Below are 14,558 nucleotides of genomic sequence, written 5' to 3' on the forward strand. Positions count from 1 at the left end.
TCTCGTCTCTTCTTCATCCTGAAAACCCTTGTGACCGCAGTCACACACAAGAGCTCCCAAAAGTGGTGCTTGGCACACATGGCTCCATTAAGAGAAACTCTCAAATCTCTCGTGCATTATTACATCTCTACAGCGGCACTAATCCTATTTATGAGGGTAGGAAGCCAAAGCTGACTTCTCTGTTTTTGCCCCAATGGACGCTGCCTTGGGTCAGCCAGCACATGCCAGCAGGGAGGATGAGGGGCAGTGCTCCTGGAGCACTGAGAGGGGAGGACAAGGCTGCGGGCCTGGGTCTTACCCCAAGCCTGCCCTAAATCTGGAATCCTAATCCTCACCAGAGCAGAGCCTGCCTGGCCAGCACATAGAACACATTCTGTGAGGAGCAGCTGAGGACGCTGGGGGGTTTTGGCCTGAAGAAAAGGAGGCTTTGGGGCAGACATCATTCTCTCCATAACTCCCTGAGAAAAGGTTGGAGTCAGGCGGGGACTGGTCTGTTCTGCCGTGCCTGCAGTGAGGACAACAGGAAATGGCCTTAGCTGAGACGGGGGAGATTCAAATTAGATACTAGAAAAAAAATATTCACTATTAGGGTGGTCCGGCATTGGAACAGGTTGCCCCGGAACGCGGTAGTCACCACCCCTGGAAGTGACAGGATCCAGAGGTGACTGGATCTGGCACTGGGTGACGTGGTTTAGGGGTCACAGGGGCAGTGCCGGGTGGATGACTGGACCGGATGATCTTGCGGGTCTCTTCCAATCTTGACGAGTCCGTGACTCCATTACCGCCGGACTCCATGATCTGGGCGGGCGCGCGGTCGTGGCGCGTCCCCACCCGCGCGCCCGCCGTGCCCCCTCCCGCGGCCGAGTGCGCAGGCGCGGTGCCCCCGGTCACGTGTCGCGCGGTGGCGGCGGCGGCGGCGCCATGGCGGTGAACTACAGCGCCAAGGAGGAGGCGGACGGGCACCCCTCGGGCGGCGTCGGCGTGCCGGGCGGCGGCGCGGTGGGCGGCGGCGGCGGGGGCGCCGTGAAGACCCGCAAGCCCGACAACACCGCGTTCAAGCAGCAGCGGCTGCCGGCTTGGCAGCCCATCCTGACGGCGGGCACGGTGCTGCCGGCCTTCTTCATCATCGGCCTCATCTTCATCCCCATCGGCATCGGCATCTTCGTCACCTCCAACAACATCCGCGAGTACGAGGTGCGCGGGCGGGTGTGCCCGGACGGGGTTTTGGGAGCCCAGGGCCCGCTCGGGGAGGCCGGGCAGGGCGAGGGGGATCGCCTGCCGGGGGCCGCCTGCGACTCCAGGGAAAGCCGGTCCCCTCCCGGCCGGCCGGGACGCGGCGGGGACCAGGCGGGTGCTGTGCGGGGCGGACCCGGGTGGCTCCAATCCGGCCTAACGTCGGTGCTCGTCAGCAGAGCGTCCATTAATTACCTTGAGCAGACACCCGAGTTGACAGTAGTCTCCGGATAGGCTTGGAGCTCTTCCGTGAGTTCTGTCAGTGCTCCCGAGGGAGCTTCCAGGGAAGTTACTGCCTGCCTTTAATCGACACAGCCCAGTGCTCGTTTTTTTCCTCAGCAGTACAGACAGTAAGCGCATCATCCGTGGGATAGCCCGTGGCAGTCCATTATTTATCTCCAAATGTTCCAAAGTAATTGTATTTTCAGGACAAAGCTTTGCGGTAAATGTATTGCTGTTATTCTTACCTGCACCGATGCTTCAACATTGCAGGTGCTGTATGGGGGACCAATGCATCCAGAGTAAGCTTGGAAACAAGGATCAAAGAGTATGGCTTTTTCTAATTCACACTTACAAAACTCCAGTCTGAGTTTATCAGATTTACAGTTTTATCAGATTTACATCTGATAACCAGCCATGCTGCTGCTTTGAAAAGTTGCTGAGCATTAGCTGAAACTGAACTGTGTATCACAGATCGATCCATTTGATAACAAAACCAGTTTGTGTTGAAGGGAAATAACGTACAGGGCTTAGGGATGGGCAGCCTTGAGGAGCAATTGACAGCTGTTAGTTTTGGTGAGCTAGTTTACTGAGATTGTAGGGAAGAAGGTGTGTGGTTGTTCATTGGGTTTTTTTATTGGAGAGTATGAATTTTTGTGGATCAAATCACTCCAGTTACTGGACTAAGCTGTCACTTTCAAATAAGTAGTGTTTAAGACAGTAGCTTGGCTGGTGGCAAGTTGCCACTCAGGCCCAGTTAGCTAAAGAAATCATGAGGTAGAGAATGAATGGTTTTTCCATATTTCTCTTAAAATGCAAATAAGGTTATAATGAAACCAATTTTATCTCCTTTTATGTTAAGATCTACAGTTACAGTTAAGGAGAAAAGCAGAAGGGAAAAACCCAAAAGCTGAAGTGTGTTTTACAGCATCCTAATTTGTATGTAAGCATATTTTTTAGAAAATAGTTGCTTCTTTTAACAAGTGTTGGGGTTGTGCTGAACATCTGAAAATTGGCACAGGTGCTTCAGAGAACATGGCCAACTTGTCATGGGCACAAAGATTTTTAAATTGTCATGTTGTAGCATATTTAAGGTAAATGCAGTTGCACGTTTCCAAGACTCCTGGAGAGAAGTACAAAAATATCCTTGCTAACTCTGATTTTTGTTGACAACTGCATTTAAAATAGCCATTTCTATAGTAAATCAGTACAAAGTTTTAGATCATTATAATTGGACAAATATATCCTTTTTCCATTATGACTGAATCTGCATTAGTCTATGGGAACAAGAAATGCATCGGTTTCATGAGTCCAAAAATGTTGTGACTTCTTGTGCCTATATTGCTGCTGTATGCATACACAGGATTTTTATATACTGTTGTTGCTTAAGGAGCTCAGTCAGGTACTCCTGGTAAGTTCCAGTAGAACCCAGAAACCAGCTGTTCCCACCTAACATTTGGCACAAAAGTCGTAGGTGAGTTTGGGAGCACAACCAATGCTCCCCTACACAGTCAGGTTGTGTATAGAGAGCAGCAGTAACCATTTGTAGTGGAGACCCGTTGGCACAAGCCTTCAATCCTCTCCAATTTCAGAATAGTCAAGACTGAAAAGAGCTTCATTTGTTTTATGGATTTACCCTTTCACCTTTTGAAATTCTCAAAATTCCAATTGTTAGGCTTTTGTGAGGACAGGAGGGACTTCGGAGCCTGTGCTAAGTCAGAAGGGGAAAACGGGTTCAGTTGCTTGATACTCATACTTGTTTTATGAAGTGACACTCTGCAAGTGAGGTTATCATCCTAAAGACAGCTGAATTTAAAAAAAAAGTTTAAATCAAAAAAGGCTTTATAGTTGCAGCTGCAAAACACAGATAAAGCATTTTACCAATTAGGACCAACATCTGGGCTCTAAACACCACTAAGGGGGGCAGTTTAAGACACTGCTGTCACATACATGGTTAGATTACATACATCCCTGCTTAGAATGCTGGCTTTTGTTATAACCTCCAAAAGTTATTCACAACCAGCTGTAAGGTTAGCTATTGGAGACAAGACATTGAGAAGCTACATAGTGACTAACCTTTTTTAGAAATGTAATCGGGGCAGGAAGCACAGGTGGTGATTTACACCTGCCTCCTAGGCAACAGCATAGCTCTCAAATCTGTGTGTGTGTGCCTGTAAACTTAGTGTATTGGAATTGAATAGGATGTATAATTTGTGACCCTGAATACATATTTAGGTTCAAGTCACTCTTCCCGAAACAAGGTATGGTAGCCATTAGTATCTCTGAGGACTGCTCTGTTCTTCTACAGGTGCAAAGACTGAGCAGCAAAATATATCTCTTCCATTGATTTCCTTTATAAGATGTCTTGAATTCAAATGTGGAAGTTTTCCAACAGTTTAAGTGTACTAGACCTATCGGGTTTTTGTTGTGTTTTCTCTAGCATTTTTTCATGGTTTCAAAAGGGCATAATCAGTCATTTATCTTGAGTCTGTTGTTGAAATAGTTCATTTCTTGGAGGTGGTTTTTTTTTCCTTTGGAGTGTTATTTTTTTTAAAAATATATACAGAGTGAATAAGAAGCATTGACAGGGCATATTAATATATGATAAAATGTGAGGGATATACAAAGTATTAAATGTGTAGGACAGAGATCTTTGTGCTGTGACTGCTGCTATGAAATGCATAATGGTAGATAAAAAGCCAGATTGACTTAAGGCATGGCTAGGAACAGATAACTGAAAGTAAGTACATTACTGTTGCCTGCATCTTCAGCCTTGTGTGCAGTTTCTGTAGCCCCATGTCAGGAATGATACAAAAATTAATAAAACCTACAAAGAGGACCAGATTTATGGATTGCCTTTTATACAAGAAATGGTTAAGCAGAATAGGACAAAGTATGAAATCTGCAAAATCACAAATAGTGATTATGTGTATGCAGTAATTATGTTACTTCTGTAGGTGTATGTCAGCTGACAGACATCAACAGCCTGAAAGGCTGTTGGTGTGGAATAACTTGGATATACCCAATGACCCAATGTCCTTAAATCTGGAGATTTTTGGAAGGGCTCACTGTGTCTGGTTGTCAGCTGTTGGGTGATCCGACAGGACAGAACAGACGGGTCAGGCAGGTTCTTGTCATGGACTCCATCGTCAGTCCTTAACTCTCACAGTCAAAAGTGTTACTTTGTCAAGAGGTGAAGATGGATGCCTTCCTTCATCCTTTTAAATAAGCTCTCTTGAATGTAATCTGTAAATGTGGATGCAGAAAAATACACTTGTGTTGGCAGTTACTGTACAGGAAAGCTCTTTGATAGCATGCAAGCTGATAACAGTGCATCAAAGCATAATGCTGCTTCAATATACATCAATTTCATGCTCCACAGAATTTAGTCCATTACATTTTTAAAAGTGACATCTTTAGGTCTTTTGCAATCTTAGTGTTTAGCCTGCGCTCTTGACCTGAAACAACTTCTCTCACTGGCAAGTTCTTTCTAAAGGAAATGCTTGCTTCAGCTTACTTTAGCAGAACACCCCCACCCCTGAGTTAGCCTTCAACAAATGAGATGCATTGTTCACTGAGAGCAGCAGTGGGGTCTGTCTGCTGTAGCTAAACAAAGCTGGTCATGGCTGCTGCAGCAGTGCTATTTCTAGATCAGCATAAACTTAATATCGTGTTCAGCTGAGCTGTAAAGATCGTGATCCTCTCTCAATCTCCTTCTCTCTGCCAGGTAATAGCTTCTGAAGCTGTCTAGTTTCAGCTAGGCTCATTAGCGTGTAGGTTTTGTCTGTCAGAAATCAGGCAGCAGAGCAAATGCTAGTCAACAAAGGTGTTTGCTGATGGAGCTGGTTGCAGCTTAATAGATACTAAAGAAATCATGGGAAGAGAGACCCTGAAGAAGATGCTGAGGAAAATAGGCTTCAGTTCTTTCTTGAACACATTGTGTGTGTTTATTTTAGCTAACCTTAATATGGGCATTAGGACCAGTCATAAATCACTAGTTCTTGGTTATGCCTTTCACTACAAACATAAATCAGGACAAACCACTTGCAGCAGCCTTTCGTATAACTGTATAGGTGTTCTAGTTTAAATGCTACTGGTGCTGCACAGTGTTTTTGCAGTGGAGTATATATTTCACCAGTCTGAGTCTAAATTCTGAAATAGGTAATTCATGTTAAGTGTAGAAATACATCTTTTGTAGACAGACATAAGCTTTCTCCTGCCACACTTGCTGGAGCTACATGTGAGAGAGAGCTGATGTGGTCAAGTTACTTGAGTTGGCTCGGACTGTAGGGTGAGCTTCTGGCTGATAAGGCTGAATGTATAGATTTTTAAAAAAGGCTTTTTATGATCTACAATATTCAAAACAGAACATACTGTATAAGCCAGATTAATACTGATCATCTTTCTTGTCCATATACTGATTAGTTTTCTATTCCTGACAAAACAATATTGGTGTAATAATCTTTCCTGTTTTAGGACAATTTTTGGGCATTAAGTGATTTTAAATTTTTTTCTTCTAATTAGGTGGCTAAAAATGGCCAACAAAGCAAGTTTTTCTAACGCAAATCTTTTTACATTAAATAGCTAGACTTTTAAAAGCTTAATCTCTCTGGAAAGAATGTAAAAACTGTGATCTGCTTTTCATAGTGTGTGTGTTTGGAAGCATCACATTGTGTGGAATGTCTGCTGGTTTTGTTTTGGTGTTGTTTTTTTGGTTGGTTTGGGGCAGGGTTGGGGCTGTGTGGGGGGCTTGTTGGTTTTGTTTGGTTTTGCTCCAGGAGTAATTTAACCTCAGTGTTTAATTTGCTTGCATCTGAAATCAAGCATATAGTCAGAATCAAAAACTCATTTACAGAATGGTTAAGGTTGGAAGAGACTTACAGAGATTATCAGATAGGCCTGAATGTCCTCTTGGTGTTGAGATATAATATATAATATGATTGCAAAATAAATGCCACAGCAACTCTCTTGCTTAATAATTTTTCTTTATTCTCCCATTGTAATTTAATGACTGCACTTTCTGTTACAGATTGACTATACAGGAACAGAACCTTCTAGTCCCTGCAACAAATGCTTAAATGTGTCCTGGGACAGCACACCCCCTTGTACATGCACCATCAATTTCACACTGGAACATGCATTTGAGGTATGCTGCCCTGTATGCAGGATGAAGTCAGAACAGTTTATATGATCTATTTCATATTATAAATGAAAGTTTTGTCACTTAAGTATTTTTTTTTCTATTTTAGAGGATTAGTTTTAGTTTTCCTTTGAACTTGGATCTTATTTTAGTGTTCCCTTTTTCATCAGGAGGGATGAGATGTTTCTTAATGCCTCCATTTGTCTGGAAATGTAAAACATTAAGTGGAATGCTTGTGTTTTACACATTCAAAGTTACCCTATGTGTCACACAGCTAGAGAGTAGATGAGCTATTCCTGCATGATATAAAAAATTCTCAGTTTAACAGGAATTGGAAATACCAGATAAGTGCTTTCTGGCAGATTGGAGGCAAATGAGGCTTATGGGTTCTACATTGGACAAGACAGGTATTGGGGTTGGTGCTAGTGAATATCATTCTGATAGTTGGTGGCACATTTATATTGTTTGACTTCAGCCTTGTTAGGACAGTACTTCATTGTACTCAGTATGAAGTTTGAGGATTGAGGTTCTTACTTTATGAATGTTGCTATAAACCTAAGAGTTTAAGAACTTAAAATTGCAGGTTTGTGTGAATGAAATCCCTCTTTCCCCATCTTGCTTTTTGCAGAGCAATGTATTCATGTATTATGGACTTTCCAACTTTTATCAAAACCACCGTCGTTACGTGAAATCTCGAGATGACAGCCAGCTAAATGGAGACAACAGTTCACTACTTGTAGGTATTCATGCTTGGATGTGAATGAGCAACTAATTTCTGTCTATTGCATAAATCACCACATAAATTATTTAGTTGCATGATAATGAGGTACTAGAATTTTTGCATAACAGTAGGCAACCATAAGGAATTTTTATTTTGTTTACGGAAAATAACTGTAAAGTATTATAATTTGTATTGATCATGTAGTAAAAAGCAAGTTAGTTGTGTGAACTAGGACAGACTCATTTGCCTTTCTTCTTTCTAACTATCAGAATCCAAGTAAGGAATGTGAGCCTTACCGCACAAACGAGGACAAACCCATTGCTCCTTGTGGAGCTATTGCCAACAGTATGTTTAATGGTATGGTCACAATTTTAAGTTATCATTTATATGGGTCTGTGATCTAAGTGTATGTTATCTGTTGTGTTGCACATTATTCTGGATAGTGTGGGCTTTTTTTGTTTTGAATTAACACATTTTCATTGTTCAGAATAAAATAAATATCTTGTACTGCTTGTACTTGTTTAAAAATTGCTAGGAGAATTAATTTAATCTTATAGCACACAAAGGATGGAAATACCTGTTGTGAGAATATGCTACTGCTGTGATGTAGAAACATAGATATCATATATGGATAATAAATTGCTATCTCATATACATTGATTCTTACAGAACAGGTTGTTATTGTGTCAGGCAGATAGTAAATGCCTTGCCTGGTTATCTTTGTTTTGTTTTCTCCTGGAAGTAATTGTTTCAGTGCTTATCATGATCATCTAAGGAATGTTTCTGCAGCTGGTCTTCTAATTTGATTTTGTCTTTAGATACACTGGAGTTATACCGCATCGATAATGACACAAGGACTCCGATTACTTTGATCAAAAAAGGCATTGCATGGTGGACAGATAAAAATGTAAAGTTCAGGAATCCTACAGGAGATGGAAACAACTTAACTGCGCTTTTCCAAGGTAAAAAAAAAAAAAAAAAGTGAAATTTGAAGAACAGCAAAATGCTTCAAACACCTTTTGATTTCACTTTTGATTTCAAACACATTTTGATTTCAGAGTTTTACCTCAGACATTTTACTGAATGTGCTAAATAAATGTTCTCTGAAGAAATCCAAGCTAAGGAACTACTCTGCTATTTGAAAGGTTGTCTTTAAATAATAAAAGCTGCAAGTTCCTCATAAACATGTTTGGTTTTTACTTTTACTGTAATCATTAATTTGGTAGTTTTTAATTTCTGATTTTTTCTTGTACCCTGAATACTAAAAAATGTGTAAAAATGTGTAAAAAATGTGTAATGTACTGCTGGGGTTTAACCCCACTTGGCAGCTAAGCATCACACAGTGTCTCACTAACCATGCCCTTGCTCAGTAGAAGGAAGAATTGGAAGGCTGAAAGTGAGAAGGCACATAGGTTGAGATAAAGGCTGTTCAGTAATTAAAAACAAACAACCAAACCAAAAACACAGCAAGGAGAGAGGAAAATAAGACCGAAGAAAAACAAGTAATGCAAAAGAAAATAATTGCTCACTGCCATCTGAGTCCCTGAGCTAAAGTAGGCCCTGCCTACCTCTACCTGCCCTTTTCTATGGTATGGGATATCTTTTTGGTCAGCTGGGATCAGCTATCCCATCTGTGTCCCTGCCCAGTCTCTCCTGGACACCTCTCCTACCTCCTCACAGGTGAGGAGCAGAAGATGCCTTGATGCTGGCAAATACCGCTTAGCAATAACAGAAACATCACTCTTTATCAACAATGTGTTGAGCACAAATCCAAAACATTGTCCCATACCAGCCACTGTAAAGAAATTTAATTTTATTCCAGTCAAAACCGGTACAAGTTCTATCGTGTTTGGATTTAACTTACAAAGAAATCCTACAGTTGTTAAATGAAACTCTTCATATGGAGTTTTCATTTAAATGTTTCTATGTCTAGGTTGTGCTGTTCTCTAAAAAAACTGATTCTTTTTTTTGTTATTAGAAGTGACTGATGTGTCAAATTTTTTAGATTATATAAAATTTGTCAAATAAAAGTTTTCTTTGGCTACTATGTCTGAAAAAGCCCCTTCTTAGGGCTCTTAGAGCATGTGTGTTTATGCAAGGTATATAATAACTTCAGGCTTAACCTGATGTGGGTTTCTTGCTTAGTCATAGCCAAATTACGTGTTGTCAGTGTGATGGCTACCCTTGGAAAAGCAGATACCTTACCTTTATACAATGTGGAATTGTATTTCCAATAACAGTAGCAAAAGCATTTGGACATAATCTGAAATGATGTTTACAATATTACATGCTCGTGGTTCTCAAATTATACCAAGTGAGCAGAGGGCCTATCATCATAATGGAGAATTACCCACCAAGCAGTGCTTTGAGACATGACTTCTCACCTGCATGACTTGTTTAAACAAATGGAAATGCTGTTATGTTATTTATTTATTGAATTCAAACTATTAAAACTGCAAAATAAAAAGTTCTTAAACAGCCCAGTGTGTTGCAACAGTAGTGAGTCAGCCTGTCTGTTCGTACTGTTTGGAAGTTAACGTGTTTTTTTTGTGACATTAGAATGGATTTTGATGAGCCACTGTGTTACTCAGTTTTGTATTTGAAATACTTTATTATTTTTGTTTAATCCTAGGCACAACAAAACCTGTGAACTGGCCCAAGCCAGTGTATATGCTGGACTCAGAGCCTGACAACAACGGCTTTATCAATGAGGACTTCATCGTGTGGATGCGCACAGCTGCTCTGCCAACGTTTCGCAAGCTCTATCGTCTCATTGAAAGGAAGAACAACTTTCAGCCTACCTTACAGGCTGGAAAATACTCTTTGGATATTGCATACAGTATCCTTTGAAAGCAGGCCTTAGCTGGATTATGCAAATAGATATCTGCAAGTTATCAGATGGAATTAGCCTTTCTTCTTACCATCTCTAAAAAGAGATGGTATTGAGCTGTGGTTGAAAACTGGCACTGAGACCCAGGTAGACTGTTAGCATCTTTTACTTCTTCTAAGTGCTAGTTTTATAGCATTAATAGCCCCATAGAGACAGGGAAATCAGATTGGTTGGATGCTGGGAAGGAACTGAGAAAGGCATAGGAAAAGAGGAAAGAACAGAGGTAGCTGGTAGCAAGGGAATTTAAGAGCTGTAACTTCAAGGTGAGATGACATTATGTGATGAAAGGCAGACTGACTCTGAAGATCACAAAAATGACAGAGCTGTGGATCAGGTGAAGGTCTGTCATTCTTTGTTGAGGAGACTATTAGGTAGAAATGCAGGCGACTAGAGAAGGAGGGTTGTCATAGTTACTGAATTCTTAAAATTCAAAAGCACTTAATGATACCTGTTATATAGCTACTGCAGTGTTCACAGTGTAAAACTGTGGGGAGTGCATGTAAAACAGAATGTAAAGAAAAATTTTGTAGCAAATAGACACAGGGACTAAAATTTATATTTCCCTCACTTTATTGAAGCTACTTTCATAAACACATAAAATCATGCATTTTACTCTTCTTCAGGGTTAGTGTCTCTTAACATGGCTTATGTTTTGAAGTAGCTGACAATGCCCAGATTAGTTTTATCCAAAAAGATCAGCTGAATGTTCCATATTTGCAATTCCAGTTCCAGAGGCAGCAGTTAGTATTTGGAACCTGATTGAAATGATGAAAATTTTCATGCGCCCACTTCAAGCTGGGTTTAGAAATTTGCTTCTTGTTTTCCTAAATGTTTTTTCAGATTATCCTGTACACAGTTTTGATGGACGAAAAAGGATGATCCTAAGCACCATATCATGGATGGGAGGCAAAAATCCCTTCCTGGGAATAGCTTACATCACTGTTGGGTCCATATGCTTCTTCTTAGGAGTGGTATTGCTATTCATTCATCACAAATATGGCAATCGAAACACCAGTGCAGACATTCCCAATTAATCTTGCATTCTGAAAATAAGTGTACTGCATGTGCATCAAGGCCAGTCCAGAATGGACCCAGTTTTGAAAGACAATTCTCTGCTTCTGTAATTTCTGAGACTGGGTGCATAACTTTTACCTAAAGCTCCCCTTTCCCATACTGTGGATTAACTCTTGAAAATGACGGGTATACAATTAGCTCTATTGATTGTATCTCTGCCTATGTCAGAAACAGTTTTTCTGATGTTTGCCTCTAACTGGGCAGGCCACATGATGCATATAGCTCCTGTTCCCTTGATGCATCTGCTGCTTGTTCACGTGCTATGTAATGTCAATATGATTCAGTACATTTAGATTGTGTGGAGAAAGATGGTTATAAGATACTGTAAATTGTTGACTTTCCAGAATTCAAGGTGTCAGTGCTGTTGGAAGTCAAGTCTTAAATGTTTTCTTCAATTTACTGTCTTGTGTGCATGGGCTCCTACATTTCTTGCTGAGATTTTAATATATTTATACAAGTTGTTAAATATTTTTCCTGTGTCCTACCCACCTCTATTATATTAAATCCTTTAAGTGCTCCGTAAATTTCAGCACTCTGGATTCTTTGTATATTTACAATATATGTGCCTGGCCAGTAAATGAGCATCCTATGAAAATACCAGAAAACCTATTTGTTAATTATCTGCGTGAGACCCTTTAAAAGATTGTTCTAAATTGGGACATGCTTGTTGCAGATATAATATTTTTCTAATTTTCTTCGCTTTAAGTCATATCCAATCCTAGTTCACTTTTTGCTGGTTTTGCTTTTTATGAGCAGCACCTAGCATTAATCAAGAAGAACTTAAAAGGTTTTTTTCCATTCATACATCGGGGTGAATTCCTTTTACTGGGGTGAATTCCTTTTCCTCAAGGAGTTTCCTAATTTTTTTAAAGCATATGTATTCTGAGCAGGCTTTGTTTTAAGGGAATTGTATACTTTTTCCTTCTTTGGAGTGAACACCACATTAATTTTTTGTGGTGTTTAGGAAGTAAATGATAGAACTTCAGAAGTTGAGATGGCAGTGACATTTTTCCCTGAAATGCAGGTTTAGCTTGCTGTGAAACATAATTTAAATATTGCAGTTAGACGCAATGTGCAGGTTAGTGTCTTAAATTACAGAAGGATTCACCTTTAGGTTAATTAAAAGTTAACTGCAACCTGTAAAATATTACTTTTTGGTGACTTTTTTTAGATGATGCACAGAAACTCTAATGTATATGGTGGAGATCACTTTATATGCAATTAGCTTGATAAAGTATGGAGTATATTAAAAGAGACCTAATAAATTCTGCAAACAATTTAATAAGAGATTTGGTTTTGTTCTTGAACATATTTATTTTTATCTGGATGAAAAGACATCGTTAAGTGTAAATGCAGTTTTAAATGAGTTGTATTTCTGGGATTGCATATTTATTACAAAAATGCATGGTCAAATAGCTTAATCTACAGACAACTTTAAACTAAACTATTTATTTATCACATAATCACATGACTGGTTTTACGTAATTACTTGTGTAGCCTAAGATTTTAAATGTGTATGTCTGGATAAACTGTGGAATGAGGCAGCATTTCCAGTGTGCTAGCTTTCTGTAACTACATATAATAATTTATTTGCATAGTACAGCCTGGCAGAACAGGGCTTTCAAATAGTACCTTGTAAGATTTTATTAACAGTGCTGTATTCATGTTGCTGGAGTTACAGAATAAGGGTAATGTACCCTCGAAAACTTGCAGAATGTGTTAAACTGGCTGTGGAGTAGCTGCTAGTCTAAGATAGAGTAAATGAGCAAGGGGATGTCTCACAATTACTGGTTATTAAAATATTTTGATTTTTAAAGTTTGTGTTTGTCACTTGAAATACAAATATATTCTGCTTCAATCATAATTCCTGTTTTTTCCAAGTGGGAAAGGCTGCTTTTTGGGCTGTGCTTAAAATTAAAAAAGAAATATTTTTCTCTCTTCACCTTGTAATATTTTTCAATGCCCTACTTTTTTTTTTACTGACTATACTGCCAATGTATCTTCAATCTCAATGAAGTGCACCAGGGTGAGAATTGCTGCCTGGTTTTTATTGCAATTAAGTGGGCTCTCTGAGAGCCTTTAGCAGTAAATACATGGAACAGTGCGCCTATGGAGTTTAAAATGCTTGTAAGAGTTCAAAATATTGGTCAAATTTGTAAACTCTTCCTTCATTCATACTCATTTGTCTGGATGTCATGTCGATAACAATGCAGATCCTTGGAGGATCCTTGGAATCTTTCAGGGATTAATTATGAATATCAAACTTTGAAGGATGCAAGTCTTGTCTTTTTTTAATAGAAATCTCTGAGGAAGGAAAGGCCATGAGAGGGTAGGTCAAGTAACATCTGCAAGCAGAGCAATGAGCATGGCTGGTTGGATTGGATTGACAGGAAATGTTATTGACTGCACTCTTCTCTCACATGCCTTACTTGCAGTGGGAAAAGAACAGAGTGAATTGAAGAGAGTGCTTAGTGGAAAAAGGTGACTTAAGTCTAAATCAGGTATTTTCATTTACCTACAGTAAATGAAAAGTTATTTACTTTAATGCAACTGCTGAAGAAGACAACATTACATAAGCATAAACACAGAGTAATTCAATCTTCAAAGTTCCTGTGACAAGACAAGGGTTTCTGATCTTTCCTGAAAATGTGATCTACCCTTGGTATTACGTAAGTTTTTAAATTTTTTTAAATTCAGTAACTCAACATGAAACCTCTCCAATACCCCCAAAATGTTCCATGTATAAAAGGCTTGTCTGTATTGAACAACCTGCCCAAAATGCTCTCTTTGAAAGGAGAAGAAAAACAATGAAAATCAAAGTCAATTTTATTCTTAACTGCTTCTTAGCAATGTGGCCAGTTTATGGAAGAGACTGCTTCTGGCAGTGTCAAAATAGACACAGGTTTATTTTCAGAAAGCCCAATTGTGAAAAGTTTTGGGATTTATTTGTTTGATTAGTAGTAGTATTAAATTTTCCTCAGAGCACCAGGAGTATTTTCATGTAAAAATTCCCTCCCTTCTAGCTCACAGAATGTTCGATCACCATATTGCATTCTGTGCCTACATGTGAAGTCTAATCTATTTGACAGTACCAGTTAAGACTGAAGACCATTACGAAATGGCTGATAAGAATTAGCAAGTCCTTACATGACCTGAGTCTCAAGTAAGAAATTACCTCCCCATAAGCCTCCCAGGCCGAACATCTTTAGCCTGTGCTTGAAAGTGAAGTGATACTGTCCACTGCTGCTGCAAAGTCAGAAGTTGGATGATTATCTCTCATT

The 14,558-nt window shown here is 39.7% G+C and overlaps 1 protein-coding gene across 1 annotated transcript; it reads left to right on the forward strand.

Moving 5' to 3' along the window:
- Positions 1-906: 906 nt before the first annotated feature.
- Positions 907-13,219, forward strand: TMEM30A (transmembrane protein 30A). Its single transcript, XM_036380218.2, has 7 exons — positions 907-1,194; positions 6,482-6,598; positions 7,221-7,328; positions 7,583-7,670; positions 8,132-8,275; positions 9,946-10,152; positions 11,044-13,219. Exons 1-7 carry the CDS (start codon positions 922-924, stop codon positions 11,235-11,237), a joined length of 1,131 nt encoding a protein of 376 aa, XP_036236111.1. The 5' UTR covers positions 907-921; the 3' UTR covers positions 11,238-13,219.
- The last annotated feature ends 1,339 nt before the right edge of the window (positions 13,220-14,558 follow it).

The sequence above is a fragment of the Molothrus ater genome, chromosome 3 (genome assembly GCF_012460135.2).
Source record: "Molothrus ater isolate BHLD 08-10-18 breed brown headed cowbird chromosome 3, BPBGC_Mater_1.1, whole genome shotgun sequence".
Classification (NCBI taxonomy): Eukaryota; Metazoa; Chordata; class Aves; order Passeriformes; family Icteridae; genus Molothrus; species Molothrus ater.

Excerpts from the sequence above, each read along its gene's own strand:
- TMEM30A (XM_036380218.2), top strand. The coding sequence starts at position 922 with ATGGCGGTGAACTACAGCGCCAAGGAGGAGGCGGACGGGCACCCCTCG. Across the intron at positions 6,599-7,220 it reads CACTGGAACATGCATTTGAG|AGCAATGTATTCATGTATTA; the intron begins GTATGCTGCCCT and ends TGCTTTTTGCAG. Across the intron at positions 7,329-7,582 it reads GAGACAACAGTTCACTACTT|AATCCAAGTAAGGAATGTGA; the intron begins GTAGGTATTCAT and ends TCTAACTATCAG.